This window comes from Tamandua tetradactyla, chromosome 8, assembly GCF_023851605.1.
Source record: "Tamandua tetradactyla isolate mTamTet1 chromosome 8, mTamTet1.pri, whole genome shotgun sequence".
NCBI lineage: Eukaryota > Metazoa > Chordata > Mammalia > Pilosa > Myrmecophagidae > Tamandua > Tamandua tetradactyla.
The window spans coordinates 19708801-19729724 of NC_135334.1; the positions used below are offsets into that span (position 1 = coordinate 19708801).

The window sequence follows — 20924 nt, forward strand, 5'->3', positions numbered from 1 at the left end:
ACCCATCCTTCTTCTGAGAGGCAGGTCTACCCTATCTTGTATTTCAAAGTCTAGGTGAAAGGAAAACTCACCCCACTTAAAATCCAAGAATTAAATGCTCAAATCCCCACAATGTGGCAATCCTCACCTGGGCATTGAGCTGCCATTGTCTCAATCCCAGCCTCACTCCAGTCTGCCTGGGTCAAGGGACCTCTGTATCGAGTGCGCTTGTACCTTACCCTCCCAGCTCCAATCCATTCCCTCTTTTGCTTGCCAGGATAACCTTCCAAAACCAGAGCCAGTGACATGCCTCCCCTCTTTGAATAAAACAGACAAACCAACCATTTGCTCTTTAGGTGGTTGGTTTGTCTGTTTTCGTACCCAGGAGACCCCTGGACATGGCTTTCATGTCACACAAGTCTCTGTCACGAATGGCCCCTTCAGGCCCATTCTCCTTTGCTCTCTCTCACGCTTGATCCCAGCCACACCAAACTGACTCCAGCACTCAGCATGTCTCACAGCTTTCTCGGCTTTAAAAGAACCTTTTCTATCGAGATGATTCTTCTCTATCTCACTTATCATTTGCTGGGTAACCCCCACTTTGCAGCACATCTGTTCAGACTTCCACTGTACCTCTCCACTCACCCTTCACCTGGCCCAGGATGGGCTACTTAGCCTCTCTGTGGCTGAATTTCCCTCTCCTGTAACATTTGGTTGATCTGAGGATTAAATGAGTTAATACAATAAAATGCTATAGGACAGAACTGTGTCTGTCCTACAGAAGACACTCATTAAATGTCAACTATTGTTATGTCACTATAACCAGGTAGTAGGTATCACACTGCACAGTAATTACTGCTTTACCTGACTGTCTCCTTGAAAAGATTCTGAGCTTTGTAAGAGCCTCCAAGCAATGCTTGGCAGAGAGTGGGCCCTTTGTAATGTCTTGATGAATGAATGAAAAGCTCAGTATAGTTGAAGCCCATCCCTGGCTGATTTGAGTAAATGCAGAACCCAAGACTTGCTGGGAAAGGGAGGGTAAAGTCCTCCCAGAGCTTGGTGGTCATGTGGGACACTTGAGCCCTCAGTTTTGGCCTCTGGATCGGTATCTTTCTTTTAAAGCATGCTGAATAGAATTCTATGACTTATTTGCAGTTAAAATAGTCTCTGACTTCAAGGTGAAAAGTAATCCCAGGGGAACAGTTGTTGTATTTTTTTTTTTCAGTTCAGCAAAATGTCTCTGGACAACCAACCAGTGGATTGAGGCCAATGACAGCCCACCCCACCAGGTCTCAGGAAAATTTCCTCCACAATCCTTTCTCCTAGGGGCTCACATGGGGAAATGGAATGAGGTGTTTCAGCTTCATTTACACTTAATTCATCAAAATGTCAGTGGTAAGAGCTATTTGATGTCCAAGGCTTATGAGTCTTGAATCTAAGCTTTCCAAAGCCCTTTACTCTTTGAACCTTAATGTGCCATTCTGCCAGCATGGTGTTGAATGCCAAAGAGGCAGTTGGCTTTGAATTTTGAAGCTAGAGGGGAGCTCTTCCTCTTTCCAAATGTGCTTTGCAGACCTTCTCCCTTCACACACAGATGGTCAAGGAGGAAGGGGTCTTGAAGATCATGTGTCCAACCCTCTCACCTTACTGATGATGAGTTTTCCCCTGGTGGGCCAGACTCAGAGATGAGTTGTAAGCTCCAGGTACACTCCCAATCCCCTGCCTAGAAGCACATTTCAGAAATTAACTGTGGCTGGAGATGAGACTGTGATTCCAGCAGCAAGAATCCACGTGCTCTTGAGAACTTGGAGTCAGGTACCTGAGTTTAACCCCACCTCTGACTCACACAGGCTGTGGGACGTTGGGTGAATCATTTTGCACCTCAACGCCTCAGGTAGCTTATCTATAAAATGGGGATAATGATACCTACTTCACTGAGCTGCTGTGAAGGATGAAAGAGCTAGTGCTTGTGAAAGCAGTGCATAAAGGGTTATTAAGACAAGGCCCAGGACAGAGACTAACTAGCCTGTCTGCAGTGGATCCCAGTCATTTGCTCATGTCAAAGCAAGTACTGTAAAGCCCTTTTATGTATGCACCATCTCCCCTATCCTCTGTTCTGCCTACCTTTTACTGCTACTCCCAACCCATGCATTGCTCCAGCCATTTTCCCCTCAATTCTGAGCAGCTTCTTACACTAGCTACTTCATCTTAAACCATAGCCAAGCTCTCAGCTTCACAGCCCCCTCCAGCCACAACCCTACAGCTTGCTTCCCCATAAAACCTAAGCATCTTGAAAGATTATTCCACCAATCACTCTCTCCACCTCTTCCTTTCACGGTTCACCCATTGCCATCTGACCTCCATCCCAGGCACCCACTGCAACTGCCTTGCTAGTGATCTCTGTATTGCTAAATCTGATGAGTGATTTTCTGTACTTACCTTACAAGATTTCTCTGGAAAATCTCTTTACCCATTCCCTTTCAGGAACCTTAACAGGCTCTCCTCTGCCTCCCCCTTGAATATATGCTTTTCTCCCTGGGTGATGCCTTCCCTTCTCAGCACTTCTGCAGCCATGGAGGTACTGTCCATGCTGGCATCCCGATGTCTGCAGTTTGGACTCTCCAGCCAATTCTCTGTTGAACATCTCTACCTGGATGTCCAAAGGCACTTCAGAGTTACCACTTCCAAAGCTAAAGCCATCCTCTCTCCTCCCAGACCTGCTTTTCTTCCTCTGTGACTGTCCCCACCATCCACCTAGATGTCCAGGTCAGAAATCTGGTCTCATTCCATGTTCTCCCTCTCTCTCATGTTCCATTTGGTCCCGGAGTCATGAAAATTTGTCTGATGAATGGTTTTCAATAAGTTACAAACAGAACTGTGGTGGCTTGGAGCTATGTATTCCGGAAAAAACATTTTCTTAAACTTAATCCATTCAGCTAAGTATAAAATTGACATATGATCTAGCAATCCCATTACTAGGTATAGATTCAGAGGAACTGATGGCAAGGACACAATGGACATTTGTGCACTGATTTATGAGCCTTGAATCTAAGCTTTCATGGTTATTATTTATGATTGCCAAGAGATGGAAACAGCACAAATGTCCATCAACAGATAAGTGGCTAAACAAGCTGCTATGATGGAATATTATACAGCTGCAAGACAGAATAAAGTCATGAAGCATGTAGCAATGTGGATAAACCTTGAGGACATTATGCTGAATGAAATTAGACAGAAACAAAACAACAAATACTGTATGGTCTCACTGATATGAACTGACATTAATAAGTGAACTTTGAGAGTTAAAGTTAAGGCATAGGCTATCAGGAGATAGAAACAGGTTAGAGATTGGGCAATTGGTGCTGAAGGAATATAGAATGTGAAAAGGATTGACTGTAAAAATTCAGAAATGGATAGCACAATACCACCTGATAGGAACACAATAATATAAGTACATTGAATGAAGCTGAAGGTATGGTTGAGGGAGGAGAGCTGGGGGCATGTATGACACCAGAAGGAAAGAGGATGAAGACTGAGATGGTATAACTTAGGAATGTCTAGAATGGACAATGATGGTGATTAAATGTACAAATATAAAAACATTTTGCATGAGGGAGATCAAACGAATGACCACAATGGAAGGTGTTGAAAATGGACGATATACAGGAAAACGTATAATTAATGCAAGCTAAGGTCTGTAGTCAACCATAACATTGTAATATGCTTCCACTGATGGTAACAAAGGCATTGTGCCAAAACTAAATGTCAAGAGCCAAGGGGGAGCGGTATGGATTCTTTGTGGAAGAAAAGGAAATGTCTTCATATAGGTTATGGTGGCAAAGACAGCTATATACTTGGGTTGGATTGTATGATGTGTCAATAAAGCTCTAAAAATGACCAGAGAGAAACATGTGCTAGAGAAAATGTGGAGAAAAACATGTACTTATTCACTTTTTGTAGGGAAGCTGAGAGAGTCACCAGAAAGTAGTAGTCAATAGGATGTGGAAGAGAAGCCAGCAGAGGCTGCCATGAGCATTGCCAAGTGATAGAGAAACCAAGAGCAAGGATTACCTGCAGCCAGCCCCAGAACACAAGAGTCTTCTAAGAGTAAGCATCACCTTGATGACACCTTGATTTTGGACTGCTCTTGGCCTCAAAACCATGAGCCAATACATTTCTGTTTCTAAGTTAATCCTTTGCACAGTATCTGTTTTAGCAACCAGGGAACTAAAACAAGTACATAGTACAATCCCATTTTTACAAAAAAGAACTCATATTAAATATATACTCAAAAAATCAGGAGTTAGGACACTAAAATGTTAAGCATGGGCATTGTTGGATATGGATTTCCAGGTAATTTTTAGGTTTTATTCAACTTACCTATTTTTAAAAAAGAGTACATACCTCTATGTAAAAGAAAAACCACTTTTTAAAAAGCCTTTGAATCTGTAGTTTGCTCTCAACTTCCAGAATACTTTTGGTTCTCCATTGTCTCTTGCACGACATACAATGAAAGTTTTTTCCCTCATTCCCCAGCCTCTAATCCTGCCCCACCTCCCCAACCATTTTCCACACCACAGTTCATATAAGCCCTTCATAAATGACCACTGCCCACCTAGACTCATTTCCCACCATGCTCTTTTGTTTCCTGGAATGCTCTTCTCTCTTCATGCCCCTTTTTCTACCTGGCCGACTTCTCCTTACAGGCTCAGGAAGAGCATCCCCTCCTGCAGGGGCCTTTCCTTGATGTCTACAGGCAGAGTCAGGAACTCCTCTCCAGTCCTCTCACCTTATCCTGCATTGGCCATCACGCCCTTCTTACCTGGCTCCCACCTGACTGGTGCCCCATAAAAGAATGACCTTCTTGAAGTCAGAAATTATCTTATTCACCTCTGTATCTGAATACCTTGAATAAGTTTTAATTAAAAATTCACTTCAAATAAGTTTATTCAAGGTAATACAAAGGGGCCCTTGAGATAGGTTCTGGGGCCTCTTCTTCCTCAAGCTACTCCAGTCTATCTCCCCATCTCTGCCACCAAGACACACCATCCCTCCTGCGCAGGCCCTGCTTGTCGGCTCAGCTGTGAAGGATCTGACTGTGGCAAAAGGAATCCAAACCCAAGAGCCTCCCAAACAGTCATCCTTCTCACCGCCTTTGCTTAGACACAGAATGGATGGAAAGCCGCCCAAATTATTTGAGTCCATTGGTTTTCAGTCCAAACACACTTTCCCTTTTAATTGGCTTTATACTGAGAAGGCTGCTCTGATGATTTCCATGCATATGCAGAAAACATATTTGCAAATTCTTCTACAATTACTACTTCATGTATCCAAATTTGCAATCGTGAGTAAGCAGGGGATATCAGACTAGAAAAGGATGAAGTTCTAGAATTTCCACTGGAGATTACCCTGTGCCTCTCTACTTTACTTTTTGGCACCCCCAGATATAGAGGCAGCTTCTGTAGTCTTCAGATTCCCTATGGGGGGGGGGGAGGAATTCCTCAGTCAGCCATAAGCCCCTTGTTGCAAAGGTAGGGTGAGGTTCTTCTTTATATCAATCCTAATCTCTTCTGTTGCAGTTCTGGATGCATTCGCTTTGCTTGTGACCCAGAGACTGCTTGGCAGCCCCACATGCACACACCCCTGGAACCTCATCCTTGTACACACTCCCTTTCTTCGCCCTAAGCTCCACATGGGCCCATGTGAATGACCAGCCCTTGATGAGCCAACACGCCTGCAGACAACTCTTAAGCCATGCCACAGGAGCACTGGATTGGTCTCTGGACTGCCATGAAGAAATCTTAGGCTTGCCTCAGTGTGATGCAAATAATGGCTTTCACCTTCACCTTTTAACTGTCAGTTGGCTTACTTTTCTCTGTACCAGGCAATATGCACTCCTTGAACAAGAGGGGCATTGACAGATAGACTGGAGTACCTAAAGACGACTGCTGGGCCAAACCAGCTTAATGGTGTCCCTGGATTTGCTTGGCATGAGGATTTCATCCCAGTGTTATCAGTAACCGTCCAGGAAGATGGCCTGGCACCAATTGCATTCTAGTTATCCACAAGGGAAAGTCTCAGTCTTCACTAGATGGAAGCCCATCAAGCTCTGTCCTTGCCTTGGTGGCTGGGGCTGTTCCAACATGGCACTCACCTGCTTGGCCCATCATGTTGGTTGTTCCTCCACCCATGTACCTCTAGCCTCCAGCACTGAGGCTCCTTTGGGCTGCTGAGATGTGAGAACGTGGTGGTGGTGGGGGGGATGCATCTTGGAAACCCTACATGCAATGGCTCATCCCTCTGGGCTGCAAGGCTGCAGGCAAAGAGAGGTGGACACGGGCTCGCACCCTTCCCTGGGGTAACTAGATGTGGTTGCACTGTGGGTGCCATCACTGTTGTCTTGGGATCTAATTCCCTTGAAGGCTGCCAGAGGATCATGGAGGCACAACCCAAAAGTGGGGGAGTTGATTCCCTGGTGGGGTGGACCCAGTTGAGTTCTTCTCTTCCCACCATGGACTGCTTCAGTGAGGCAAAGACGAAACAATCAGCTGTACTTGTTACCAAGGATGGCCAGCACAGTAGCATGTTTCCATATATATGCTCTCCCTCCTTGTCTGCTGAGCTCCCTTCTGCCTCACTTCTGCCCTCTTGGAATTGTACTCCTTAATAAAGAGCTAGCATGTAAACTTTGGATTTCTTTTCTAGGTAACTTGGCCTAAGACAACTCTCATACTTCCAATACACCAAACGCTGTGTGGTGTTTGTAAATCTATTTAACGCTATTTTAAATCTCCACAAAAAAATTCCTTTCAGGTGAACATTGGAACCTGTGGGGGTGGAAGGAAGGTGGTAAAATAACTTGTCAAGAAGACATAGCTAGTAAGTGGATGAATTAGTATTTGAGTTTAGGTCTTTCTAACAGAAGATCTGTGCTCTCACACATTCAGAGCACTGAAGGCAGACTAACCAGGGTTTAAATGCTGGTTCTGAGCTTACTAGCTGTGTGACTTTTGGCAAGTTATTTATCTTCCCTGAGCTTGCATTTCCTCATCTGTGTAAGTGACAGATTTGGAGGCTGCGGTGACCTCTAAGTTCTCTTCCAGCTGGGACATTGGTAGTCCTGGGGGTGGGTTGTTATGGCCTCTGAAAGTTTCTTGTACAGTTTATGAAGATGTCCCAGAGGATGGATCCAGGGTTTAAGGCCATTAGAATCCCACAGAACATCTTGGGAGACCTATCAAACCTGGGGCAAGGCAGGATCCCAGTGCCACCCACTCCTGCCAGGATCAACTTCAGCAGCATTCAGACAGCCTTCTGGCTGAAACGTTCTTCCCTTCTTCTTGCCCAGGTAACTTATACCCATTTTTCAGATGTCATCTCAAGTATAATTTTCCCAGGAAAGTCTTCCCTCCCCTGGCCTCTAACCCTCATGGCTGGATCTGGTCCCTGTCTCTATATTCTCACCTATGCTTACCTTGCAGTTATCACAGTTTGAAATTATTTATTAATGATAATGAACATCTTTCTTGCCCACTCATCTATAAGATACATGAAGGCAGCGCCAAAGTTTATTTTGACCCCACTGCACCTCCAGTGTCTGGAATAGTGGAAAGTATTCAATAAATACTATTGAATTAAAGGATTAATTCATTAATTGATTGCTACAATGCAGCCACAGCTCAATGAGACCAAAGGAGCAGTATTTTTGCTCAGAAGATGATCTGGGATAAAATTAAAGATCCCAGCTCACTGCCCAAGTCATTCATATGCAGCTGCATGTCCTTGAGTCCCAGACCCTTCTCCTCCTCCTGTCATTCCATGTCCCAGCTCATTAGGGAGCTAAGAAGGAGATGGCTGTGCACTGACTCCACCATCCCTGAAATCACCCTGCCAGTCAGCGGGCAGCCAAAGGGGCTGAAGAAGCAGGCTCAAGGTGACTAAGTACATCAGTAAGAATGGAGGGCAAATGGCCCGGTATTTCTATTGGGCTTTCCCTTCACAGTGAAATCCAAACAAGAGGAACATCTCAGGAGGGGTCTGGGCTGTAGTGGAAAGCAGCTGGTCCTTTTCTGCTGAAACATGTATGTCATCAGCAGGGTGGGCTCAGGTCCAAGAGGCAGCAGAGAGCTCCCTGCAGAAGCTTCACCCCTCATGCTCACACCCATGAGATTCCCTGTAAGCCTTCTGTGGCCTATTGTTGACTTGCCAGCTCTCCATGTGCAAGCTGCTCTTCTCTGCAATGGAGGCCTCATTTCTGAACCAGCTCTCTCGGGGCTCTAGGCACACTGGGCTGCTCTATAGTTCCCTGAGCAAGCTTTGCTATTTTGCTTTTTACCATGTGTTATTGTAGATGCTGTGTATACTACCAGGAAAGCTCCTACGCATCCTCCCTCCTCATCTCATAAATCATTTTTTCATAGCTCTTGTCAATGCAGAATTTTTTACAATGCATTGTCAAGGATTGCCTATTTAATACCCCAATGAATATTTTCATCCTTGAAAACTAGAGTTTAAAAAAATATCTGTTATTCCTAGTTTGTTACATGTAAAAAGGTTAAACTCATATTACTTCAATAAAGAAAGGGAAGGGAGAAAAAACAGAAAGGAAGATAAGACGGGTGAGAGGAAGAGAAGTACAGAGGCAGGATAAAAAGGAAGGGAGGAAGGAAAGAATTGGATTTGTGCCATGCCTTTCTTCATGATATCAAAGTCCAGCTGAGGCAATGTGCTGTCATGGAAAGGAAGTGGGTTTTGGTATTTGACAGATCTGGGTTCAAATCTCCACTTTGTCTCTTACCAACTACTATCAAAGGGATTGGGAAATGGGTTGCTTTGGGGTTGACGATTAGCTCCCGTTGTTTTAGACCAGTCGTTTGAGTCCTCTGAGCTTCAGATTACTGCTCATTTGTAAAATGGGGGTAACAAACAGCTAAAAGGTGTGTTTCAGGAGGATTAGAGATGATGTATGCAGAAAGCGCCCTGCACAGTGGCACGTGCTGAGGCGGCTGCAGAAGAGCCGTAGGCCAAGGGCTGGCTCAAGGTCACACCAAGAACCCAGCCCTGCGTTCTCTGCATTGGACACCCCTCACCTATTCTGACCATAAAACTGGGTCATGGAGATATGCACAGTGAATTAGTAATGATTTAATTAATTTTTATAGATGTTAATAGTATATATCAAGAAAACAAGAGATTTTCTCCTGGAAGAACTTTCTCTACCCTCGTTTTAACCTAACACATGCCTGACGATTTATGATCCTCACCTGCATTTTAATCAAATCCCACATTCACCCTGAAAATCTGCAGCCCGTCCAAGTCTACCTTGCTCCTGGGTCTGTAAGAGGACATTAACGCCAGCAGGAAAAAATACCAGGAGCACCATAACGACTGTAACTATGACCAGTTCCTCTGACAATTGGTCCTTTTTCCTGTTATTTAAGCACATCTCTTGACCATACTTCTTGAGTGTCCAAGCCAGTTGATATAGGTCTGCTCTATGTACCCAGAATCTGTCCAGACTCTGCCAGGGGGTGCCAATGAGCAATAAAACAATCAGAATGAAGAAAAAGCACCTGGATGGTTAAAAAAGTGAAGCCCAATCTCCCTCATGCATGTAAGTGGGTCAGAGCCTCCATTTTTTGGCCACAGATGCTAGACTAGAAGAGCCTTGTGGCAGGGGTCACAGCCATCTTATTTGCCAGCAGACATCACCTGTGCCAGGCTTGTGCCTACTCAGTAAAGGTTTGTGGAATGAATGGCAAAAAAAAAAAAACCCACAAATGTATGAATGAATGAAGGAAGGAAGGATACGTAAGCACACAGTGCAACCCTTCCATCTCCCTCCTTGGCCCACCCCCAAGTCCAAATCACCTGCCCTTTCCTTACCCTAGCGATCAGCTCCCCGACCATCCCAGTCCAGGTGCCGTTGGCCTCAGGAACGCCATACACGCCATCCCCGACCAGGCGGATCTTGTAGTTGAATCGGAGGATCTCTGCCAGCTCCTTGAGCATGTCCACACAGAAGCCCTCGTAGCGGTCGTTGCCTTCCATCTCCTGGTGGTTCCCCTTCAGCATTAAATACGGGTTCTCCTGCAGCAAAACTGGGCAGCTGTCATTCTCATCTTAGCCCTGGTATCTCATCCACACATGATGAAGTGGGCCAGGGGCCGAGGAGGTCAGGGAGAAGATGGGGTAGAAGGAGAGAAGAGGGCCTAGGGAATGGGCTCCTTTAGGGACTTTTAAGTTCCCTGACTTCTTAAAGCTCTCCTTCAACCAAGCACTTCTCTTATCAGGAACACACTATGACTACCATATACACAGGATTCCCTTGTCTAATGTGCTCTTGTGACCACATCCTTTTCTTCTTTTCGATTGCTCATGCAGACCTATTGCTGGGTTTAGTGACAGCTACAATCCTTGCAAGAACATGGGCACAAGCAACTGTCATCTAAGGCAGCATGCAATCCAGCCATTAGCATGCTGGGAAGAAGGATGGATCTTGGTGAAACCTCAAAAGAAGATTCCACAGGGGAGGTGGAACCCAAGCTGGACTCTGGGGGATGGAAAAACACTGGGGGCATTATGATCAGAGGCCTATGTGGTCAAGGGTGTAAGCCAGGGTAAGAAGGATGTTCAGTTGTAGTGTAGTTGGTGTCTGGGTTATGTGATAGGGTAGAGGTGGGAAGATGCATCTAAAAAGATGAATTAGGGTCAGCATGGGTCTTGGATGCCATGATGAGGTAGGTGACTGTAAATCATATAACATGTAATGGGGAGGCATTGAAGGTTTTTAAGATTTAAGAATAAACACTAGAGGGAGAGTCTAGGGCTGTGGACAGACTCTCTCCAGTTATGAGATACTGAGGACTGAGCCTCAATCATGTTGGATTGGAGAGGATTGGAAGGATATAAGAGACTCAGAGAAGGACAAGCTTGATTACTGAATGGGTAGGCTATAGAAGAGAAGAGTCCTTAGGCCGTTAGATCTCAAGTGGTTCTAAGGATGGTATTATCACTGGCATGAACAGTTAGAAGGGAAGGGGATTTGGAACATGTTGAATTTGAGACACCAGTAGGCAATCCAGGAAGAAATGTCCAATAGACGTTTAAAGTGGGGAAGGGATGAGAGTGTAAGACCGGGTGACAGTGATTGGAGGGTTGCTGTATAGAAGTGATAGCTGAAGCTGCAGAATATGTGAGATCACTAAGGAAAAAGAACTCAGAAAGGACAGACAAGGGATAAGAGTAGGACTTTGGGGAGAATATGAGCTTAGAGTCCGGGAAAATGGAGAGTAGTAATAGAAGACAAAGCAGAAGTATCTGGAAAGGCTGGAAATCAGGCTAATATGATCATGAAAGTCAAGAAGAAAGGAGTTTCAGAAAGGAAAATATAGACATTCCCATGTAGAAATCAAGCAGGATCATGAAAGGGCATTGCTAGTGACCCAACAGAAGGTGGCTTCAGTGGAGTGGTAGAACTCTGCAAGGATTAAGGCATGAATAGTGGTGCAGAATTCTGAGAAAGTCAGGTGACAAAGGGAGGAGGGCAGCCTGGCAAGAAGTGGAATGCCTTCCCCTCCACCCAGCTGCTATACGAGTTATGCCCCTTCTCTGTCTATCTGCAATATGGTTGGAGGATACCCAAGGGTCTGTTCTAATTCTATGGTCCTATGATCTGCTAAGTAGGAGGGCAGCTTGAAGGTATAGGTAAGGTGTTAATGATAGTGTTTGAGGATAGTGGAGACCAGAGTGTATGTGTAGGCAGAAAGAAAGGGACCTCCAGACAAGGGGAGATCAGGGAAGGAAGAGAGAGGAGGACCAGTTGATAGAGCCAGGTCCCAGGACCTGGTGGAAGGAGAAGAGGTCAAGGTGAAATCTAGGCTAGGGAGTGGGCCCAGAGGTAAGCTGGAGAGTGTGGATGTAGAAACGGAGTATAGCAGAGGAGGCCAGAAGCTAGAGGAACTCTTGCTGCCCCAAGAGTTGTGTTGGACATGGGGGAGACAGAATTGAAAGCATGGTGTGTGGAAAGGTTTGGCAAGATTGCTCGGGGGATAGAATAAGGAGTGAACAAGAGATGACTACAAGGATTGCTAAGGCTCAGCTGAAGTCAGGAGGGTGAATGCAGATGGATAGTTGGGGACAGGGAATGCCCAAGGCAAAGACAATCAGATTTGGGGACAGGCGAGAGATGAGATGGTCAAGGATCATGGCAGAGAGGATTCTAGAAGCTAAAGGAAAGAAATGCTGAAATGCTTATTTCCTGAGCTTAAGCTGAATGGGGCTTCTGGGCTGGGAGAACATGTACAGTCAGAGTGACCAGAGATCATGAGGGGAGGATGGAGAAAATGTGAGTGTGATGAAGTGGAGAGTGGGAAGATAAGTCAGTGGGGAATTCTGAGTGGAAGGTCATGTGGTTCTGATTCATGATCAAGTCCACTGTCAGGTCAGTGAGATGGGAACAGTCTCCTGCCTTCCACACATGCAATTGCTCAAGGGCTTCTCCCTACCCAAACTCCTCTCCCTCCCTATTCTCTGCCTATTCTAACTCTTTGACTTTGGATGCCCATCATCTCCTCCTACTCCAAGCCACTTCTCAGGACTCTTATTCTACTTTGAGTCTGGGTGCCAGTTAATTACCCTTCAATGTCTTCCTACTTGAGCCTGCTCCCCAGGCAGAATGAAAGTGGGGTTCTTCCCTTCCTTTTTAGCCCCACCTGTCTCTAGCAATAAGCATTGGTTGGTTGTGTGACTGAAAAGCACTGAATTAGCTTTGTGGATAGGGCTTGGCCAGAGGTCTCCATTCCCAGTTTGGCAACATCTTAGGAAATCTTTAGTTGTCCCAAGTAGAGTCTCAAAATTCTCCTCTGTAATTATCCTCTACTCTGAAGCTAATTTAAAATTTACTGGGTATATTCAAAGTAAATGGATGCAAATCTGATCCTAAAGGGAGGAGACATGTTGTAAAGCCAAGGTGTTGAAAATGTTGGGGCTCACTGGCACTTTGGAAAATATACAGGGTCAAGCATCGGCCTGGAGCAGGAGGCCCTGTCTTGCAGGAATGCAGGAATGCTGGGAGAATGGCGGCGACCCTATAGGTACACCTTTCTATGTGGGATCTGACCCAGAATAGTGTGCAGGGAATGGTAACTGCGGTCATTCTGTGTATTGGTTGGCATTAACCAATCGACCATTCTCGTGTCCCAAATGTCCACGGGCAGGAGTCGGAGACAACAGGGTATGTGCTGCATTTTAAGGGATAAGTCACCCAGGATTACTATTTGCAAGAGATTACCCACAGAGGCTCATCAGGGCTGAATTAAGATAGTCTTTGTTGGTAAGAGTTATTGACTTAGATCAGTTTTTTTGGACACACATGCACACACACAAAAAGAACCAGCACTGATTATTGTGGGAGTTGCACTTACTGATGTTATTAAATGTCAGCTGACACAAGTGTCCTGCCAGTGTTCCCACCCCTCATGGATGCACATGTGCACATGCACAATCACACACACACACACACACACACACACACACCTGAGTCTACAAACACTACTCTGGTATTGGTAGGGCAGGGGAAAGGCATCAGGCCAGAAAAGTGAGTTGGGTCCATAGTGCTTAGGAGCTTGAATGCCAGTCTATTGAGCTTTCCCTGCATTTGGTAGGAAACAGGAGGCCACTGAGTATTTTTGTTCATCCATTCAATGAATATTTATCAGCCCCCTACTATATGCTTGGCACTGTTCAAGTAGGGGTGCCAGGAAGTTTGCCAAGAATACATCAGTGAACGGAACAGACAAAAATTTCTACCTGCAAGGAATTCCCATCCCAGCAAGGACTCTGTGACAGGCAATAACAGTGAAATATAATTGACCAATAAATTAGAGGGTTGTCAGGCTAAGACGGAACAGCAGAACTGAGGAAGGGGGTGCTAGGGGGCAGGTTGTATTAATAAACAGGGCAGAGGGAGCAGCTAGAGCCAAGGAAGGAGCCAGCAGTTCAAGCTTCTAGGATTTTAGTCAGTCACCATGTCTGCTCTAACCTAAGCTTCCCTGAACCCATGTGAAAACAGCAAGAGATAAGAGGGGGTGGTGTCAGTGCTGACACCTGACAATGCTCACCTTCACTCCCCACCCTCCCTATCTCTGCCTGTCTTTGGGAGCCCATCTTAAACGTCCCTTCTTCACTGATGGCTTTGCAGACCTCCTGGATGGGACAGGACCTCGCTCTCCTTCAAGCCCCCACAGCATAGGTTTGCTCTCTTGGTGCCCTTATTACACTCTGCTTACAGTAGATCAATAATTCCCATTCCAGGGTTCCTGGGTCCCAGGAGTTCATGTAGGTGGTGACAAAGGTCCCTCAGCTCTTTCTATTATGTCAAAAGCCTAAAAGAAACAGACACACTTTCAGACCTTGCACATTCAGCAGCAAGAATGCTGAACAGACCAATATATCAAGTCTCTTAGCTTTGGGCTAGAATTATATGTGTGTGGCAACATTGGTTATCTCCTGCTGATAAGATGCTGTGCCAGGCAGGGAAATATACTTTTGATTAGTTAAAAAGGAGGGGGGTGGGAAGAACAAATTAATTATTGCTTAATACATGCAGTTGGTTTGCTTGATAAATCTTTTCAAGCAGACGGTCTTTGGGGAGGAAAAAGGATAATACCTTGGTCAAGTATGCATTTGGTTTATCCCAGCAACTAAATTATAACCTCTTCGAGGCTAGGGAACTAATTAGGTCTTTGGATCTCTAGCGTGGTGCCCAGCGCCTCAGACTTGGTTTGGGGTTGCTGTTGAATAGAACTGAATCAAATAAAACAGGCAGAAGGTGCCTTGCCCTACGATATAGATTAAATGATAAATATCCAGGCCATGGAAACCCACAGTAGCCCAGGTGCCCACTGGGAGTTAGAGGTCATGAGACCCATTTACTTATTTTGAAAGCTATAGGCACCAAGCAAGCAAGTTTGGCCACCCAGGAAGACCGGATCCAGGAGGGGCTTCTCCCACCTGTGTCACGAGAGCCCCTTCCCTTGTGAGCAGCTGCCTGGCTGTTGGGGTGCCCTGGAGGAACTTGCATCTGCAAGCTGCAGGCTCTCTCCACCCACTTGTCTTCCCCAGCTGCTCTGGAACTCATCAAATATCATTTCCATATGAAACGGCAACTTGAGTTTAATTACACTGTCATCAGTTGGCCTTGGCACTGTGGTTAGAGCCCCATCTTCTGTTCACTGGGAAGCCTGTGCGTGCCTGGCACTGGGGAGGCCCCTTGGGGAGCAGCAGCTGGGACCCGGGGCGCGCCCGCTTACCAGGATGGTGGTGACAACCAGGGTGGTGTTGAAGAGGCTGTCGGAGATGTTGGAGGCGTAGAGGTGGCTGTCCATGCTGAGGCCCTCCGCCACGTGCCACTGGCCGATCTGAGGAGACCAATGGGAGAGGACGAGGAAGAGGGGGAGGCTGGGACGCAGGCTGCTGCGGTCCCCAGGGTATCTGGGCCAGGGAAGGTAGGGCGCAGGCCAGGCCTCCAGGTGGGCAAGGGGACACTGTTACACAGGGCTGGGTGGGTGAAGGGGAAAGGTTGGGGGACATGTGAGAGTAAGGGAAGAGAGGGGTAAAGACTTGGGAGACGTGGGAGAGGAAAATGGAAAAATAGAACAGGAATGGAAGGTGGCTCACGATGGTCTCACACATAAGCCAGGATGGAACATCTGGAATCACATCTTGGTATAGGAATGAATCATGAGTGCTGTGTGCGTCAGCCCGCCTTCACTAATTTTTATTATTTAAATGAGAACCAGAATGATGTTCTGGAGAGAGTTGGCATATACTAAATCCTTTAAAAAAAAAGTTTGCTGGGTAGTTGAATGAATGAGTGAATGAATGAACTAGAAGAGGGAAGACCCAGGTTCTAGTTTGGTTGATTCACTTGCTAGGCATAAGAACTTAGGAGAGTTACCTAAATCTTTCACACCTCAATTTCCCCATCTGTAAATATGGATGGCACGTCTGGCCTGCCTTCTCCACAGAGCCATTTTGAGAACCAGCTGAGCTCACATATGTTCCACTTTGATGATACATTATTCAGCCAGATTGAGGAGCACAGACTCCAACTCTGTAACCTCAGAAAAGTTCCTGAGCCCCTCTGAGCATGTTTCCTCATCTGTAATATGGGAATAATAATAATAATAGGAACTTCATTGGGTTGTTCTGAGAAGGTGTTTAACTTGGCATTCAACAAATGCTATTTTCCTTCCTCTTCTCCATTGTCTTAAAGAGCTCCAGGAAAAAAAAATCCATAACTTACTCAGTTCCACATGCTGGAAACTCACTTAAATCTAAACTCAATAGCAGTGGGTTTTTGTGTGTGCATGTGTCTGTTTGTTTATTTTGGTGGTAGTTTGTTTGTTTTCCCTGTAAAACTGTTTCAATTAAAAAAAAATCTTATGTAAAATCCCAATATAATCCTACAAGCTGGAGCCACTGGCAAATCATTTCTGTTGCTGAGTATTGGAGGTGGGCAGCCACAGAGATGGCTGGCGGCTGGCTCGAAACCAATGAAATGCACACATCCGCCTGTGCCAGGCATCCACAGGCATGGCAACAGCTTCCTTGGAAAACCCTCACAAGCCCCTGCCATGTGGCTCTATTCCCCAGAGCTGGCTTCTGCATCTCTCTTTTGGAAGCTCCAAGAATAAAAAAGACAAACCCTAGCCTTGATCCTCCCCCCACCCCATGGAGCCAGAGGGTGGAGGTCCCAAGGAGCAGGACCTATCTTCCCGACTTCATGGCCTCAGAAAAATTGGAGCTTGTGGGGTGGAGTGGGGTGGGGGGGAGTGGGGACCAACCCAGGACCCTTGGACCATTAGCTGGGAGCTCCTGAAGCATTAATTCCAGACCGGAGCCCTGTGGTCTCTGCAGGTGAGCTTTCATCTGGCAAAGGGGAGATGACCGGACACCCCCCTCCATGCCTGAGCAGGGATGCTACCTTGAAAAGAGTAATAAGCACCTTCCTCCAAACTCTGCAAGGACAGAATGACCCTGCACGTGCTTGTGTTCCTTTTAAATTTTATAATCAGTGTCTCATGCATATCCATACAGCAAACTCCATTTTACAGATAAAGAAACTGTATCTGCAAGACCAAAATAAAAGAGGCTTCTCAGCTCACCCAGGGTCATACAGTCAACTGAGAGGTCTGAGCTTTAACCCCTGAGCGCTCAGCCCCAGAAGAAATCTCCTAAAGAAGCTTGACGGCCATGCCCAATGTTCTATTGCACATCTTTGCTCACCCGTTGTCTCTCCCACAGCCTGTGTGGCTCAGGACAGCAGGCCCAATTCTCATCCACGCTCATGCCCAGTGTCTCAGTTAGGAACAGAACCCAGAAGCAGGGGAAAGCTGTCATTCTGCACATCAGCCATTTGCTGTTGCTGGTGAGACTCGGGTAGAGGCAAGCAGGCCCTCCCCTGGTCCTCTGGAGTCACATAATGATCTGAGCTTCCCCTTTCTCATACCTCTCGGGGCGGGGGCGGGGGGCGCGGAGGGTTGGGGAGGTTGAGGGATTAGCAGCTAGATTTTCATATGAAGGGGGTAAGGGTAATGGTAGTCGCTGGACATAGACTGGGTGTTGGGTATGTTGAGTTCTAGCATTAATTTGAATTCTTCTATCAATCCTGTGGAGTAGAATGATCATTTCTAGAAGGAAACTGAGACTCTGGGAGGTTTAGTGGCTTGCCTTGGGCTGATCGGTGTGGCAAAGGCTTGAACCCAGAGCCATCCGACAGGACCCTAAGTCCATGGTCTTGTCTATCTCTGCTGCTGTCTCTTCTGGTGGGGACACTAGAATGCCTTTCCCATAAGCAGGACCATCCAGCAGGAACTCTGGATACGGAGTTTTTTCTTCCTCGGTTTTGGCACACCACAAAGCCTGGTGAAATGATCCTCCTCTCAGAGACTCAGTTCTTCTGTCTTTAAACGGACAGAGGTGGCCCATGGCGGTCTCCCTGGCTGGGAAAGGCCACATTTAGACAGAAGGAACATAAAGAGCAAGTGGGCTGGATGCCAGTCCAGCTTTGAGTGTTTGGGATAGGATTGAACTTCTTGGGGTCCTGTTGTCACATTACACCCACACTTCACACCAACACCGCCAATAAGACCTCAGTGCCCCCACCCACTTTGCCACCCCCAACTCTCTGGGGACCTAATCCTCACCACCCACCATCTCTAGGAAGTCACAGCCCCAGACTCCCTGGCCTTCCACAAGCCACGAGATAGGTTCCACAAAAGCCAGGGATGGAGATGATTTACCCGAAATCAGATCCAATTGCCTTAGCTCTGCACCTCCACCCTCGCCATCACCACCACCCCATCTTTGGGGACAGGGCAAAGAAACTAATCAGCCCTCAAGCTCCAGCCAGGAAGTGAATCTCCCACCCACTCTCCCACTACTACCAAGAAATTAATAAACTCATCAGATCCAACAAAGCGGCTTGGCAGCTATTACCCAGCACAATCTAATTGCAGAAAGGCAGTGGGAGGGAAAGGGAGAGACAGAGCCAGGCACCCTGGGATACAGGCTAATTGCCCCACCCACTGGGAACCTTCGATGCCACACACATGCCAGGGGTAGGCAGGAGACACAGCTTCTTGTCATTGCCAATCTGTAGCTCTGCCTCCAGCCAAATCCCTTTGCTCTATCCTGCTTCCACCTGCCCCCAAAACCTCCGGTAGAAACAGCTGGGCTGCAAGCCGCTTCCACATGCCCACATGTGTAGTCTTGATCATGTTTCAAATTCCTTTCCTTTCTATCTCTCTGTTTTCTGCCTCTCTCACTGCCTCTGCTTCTCCACCAGTTTAGGGGACTTAAGGGATGCAGTAAAGGGAGTAGAGAGCATGGATTTGAACAGGGCCACTGCTGGTCTGTACACACCTTGATGCAGAGAAGACAAACGTATGCCTCTGAGCTGATGAGGTCCCATGGGTACATGGCTGGGCATGCAGAGGGGAGGCTGGGTTTCAGCCTCCGCTTGCCCTTGGGCAGTGTACAACCTGCACCACAAATGCAATGGCCCCGGACTAGAGGACTTGGGTTTGACTGGCTTCTCTGCTTAGGAGCTGTGTGACCTATGTTACTTAACATCCGGGTACATTCCTTAATGTCTCTGAGCCTCAGATCTCCCCAACTATATAATGGGTATAGAAATAGTAATTATTACCTTCTAGAGTTCTTGAGATGAATGAGTATGTGCAAAGTACTATGTAAGTATCCACTAATTTAATTTTTAAGGCTGTTTCCTGAGACAGAAGATGGGATATCTTGTGTGCCCTCCAAGAGGCTTTGTGCTGTGGGCTCCAGTTTATTAGAGAGATTAAACCAGCCTCTCAAAGTTTGGCTCTCGGACCAGCAGTACCAATGTCAGGAATGCAAATTCTCAGGCCCTACCCTAGGCTGATGGAATCCGAACCTCTAGGGGCGGGGGCCCAGCAGTGTGTATTGTAACAAGGCCTCGGGGTGACCCTCACGCAGGCTGGACTAGAGCACAAAGGAAGGAGCACAGTAGACCACAATCATGCTGACAGGGACAGGGAAGGGTGTAGAGATTCAGAGTGCCAACCCATGTGAGCTGGCAAACGTTTGAAAACTGCTTCCTCAGGAAAAAAGTTCCAGAATGACAGCATGTGACCATTTCTGGGGCGTAAATATCCCCACGATGGTTGATTTCAAGCTCTCGATGTGATGTCAGTGAACAGAATTGGGAAGAGATGTGTGTAATGGATGCACATGGGTCGGCTCCAGCCTGTCACTGGTGCCAAACACACACACACACACACACACACACACACACACACGCACACAGAGGCTCCATGCCGGGCACTAGAAGCTTATGCATGCTAATCTCACTGCCATGTCGGCTCCAGCCTGTCACTGGTGCCAAACACACACACACACACACACACACACACACACACACACAGAGGCTCCATGCCGGGCACTAGAAGCTTATGCATGCTAATCTCACTGCCACCCCGCTTCACTGACAAGGAAAGTGAAGTCCAGGTAGGTTAATGATTTGCCCAGGCCACAGAGCTGGTAAGTGGAAAATGTTTTCAAAACAAAGTCAATGTGCCACTCAGCTGGGATCAGAGTACTCCTCTTAACTACTGGTTCTAATGCTACCAGACGAAATATTTTAATAGGAATACTTAGTCCAATATGAAAATTCAGGTAACCATAACTAACAGGGGATGTGTTTGCACGTGCATAGGAAATATCGTTTATCTAACATCCCCAAGGAACATGGAATCCATATGTTATTACTAATCTTGCTCCCTTAAGCATTAAAGTTTTGGCAATTTCAATTATTTATTCAAAAGCAGTATTTTCAAAAATCCTTTCTGAAGGAATTATGCTTCCATCTGCCCGGTAAACGGAATAAGCATCTTTACCTCCACGTGCAGGGTTTGCAGTGTGAAGCCAGATTTTAGGCTGGGCGGGGCTGTGAAGCTGTCCCTTGGGCTCCTGAAAGGGGAAAGGCCACTGCCTGCATTTTTGTGCTTTGTAAAAGTCCATCAGGATAAGCGAGGACTAGAAATAGGGAATTTGCAGAGATGGAAAGCAAATTAGAGGTTACCAACAGAAGGAGGGATAGGGGAAGAAGGGAAGAGGAAGTGTTTGTAAAATTAAAAAAAAAAAAAAGAAAGAAAAAGAGAGAGAGAGAGAAAGAATTAAGCAGGTCCTGCACTGTGGGTCCCTGGATGGGGAAGAGCCCTGGAGGCACGGCTCCCCAGCCCCCAGTCTGCCTGCTCAAACGGGGATCACACCTGACTCTATAATAGAGATACAGTTTTAGAAAATTGGAATGATTTTTCCGTGTATTTGCTAAAGGCTTGAAGAAGTGGGGGGGGGGGGGGGAGTTAACCTGTCTACTTTTCACAGTGCTTGTCTCT

General features: G+C 46.5%; 1 protein-coding gene across 1 annotated transcript in view; it reads right to left on the reverse strand.

Moving 5' to 3' along the window:
* The window catches only part of GRIK4 (glutamate ionotropic receptor kainate type subunit 4), a 437909-nt gene that overhangs the window by 64079 nt on the left and 352906 nt on the right, over positions 1-20924 (reverse strand). Inside the window, exons 12-13 of the mRNA XM_077112649.1 lie at positions 15291-15398; positions 9865-10068 (exon numbers count right to left, since the gene is read on the reverse strand). Coding sequence (XP_076968764.1) covers positions 9865-10068; positions 15291-15398 — 312 coding nt within the window. The remainder of the gene's footprint in view (positions 1-9864; positions 10069-15290; positions 15399-20924) is intronic.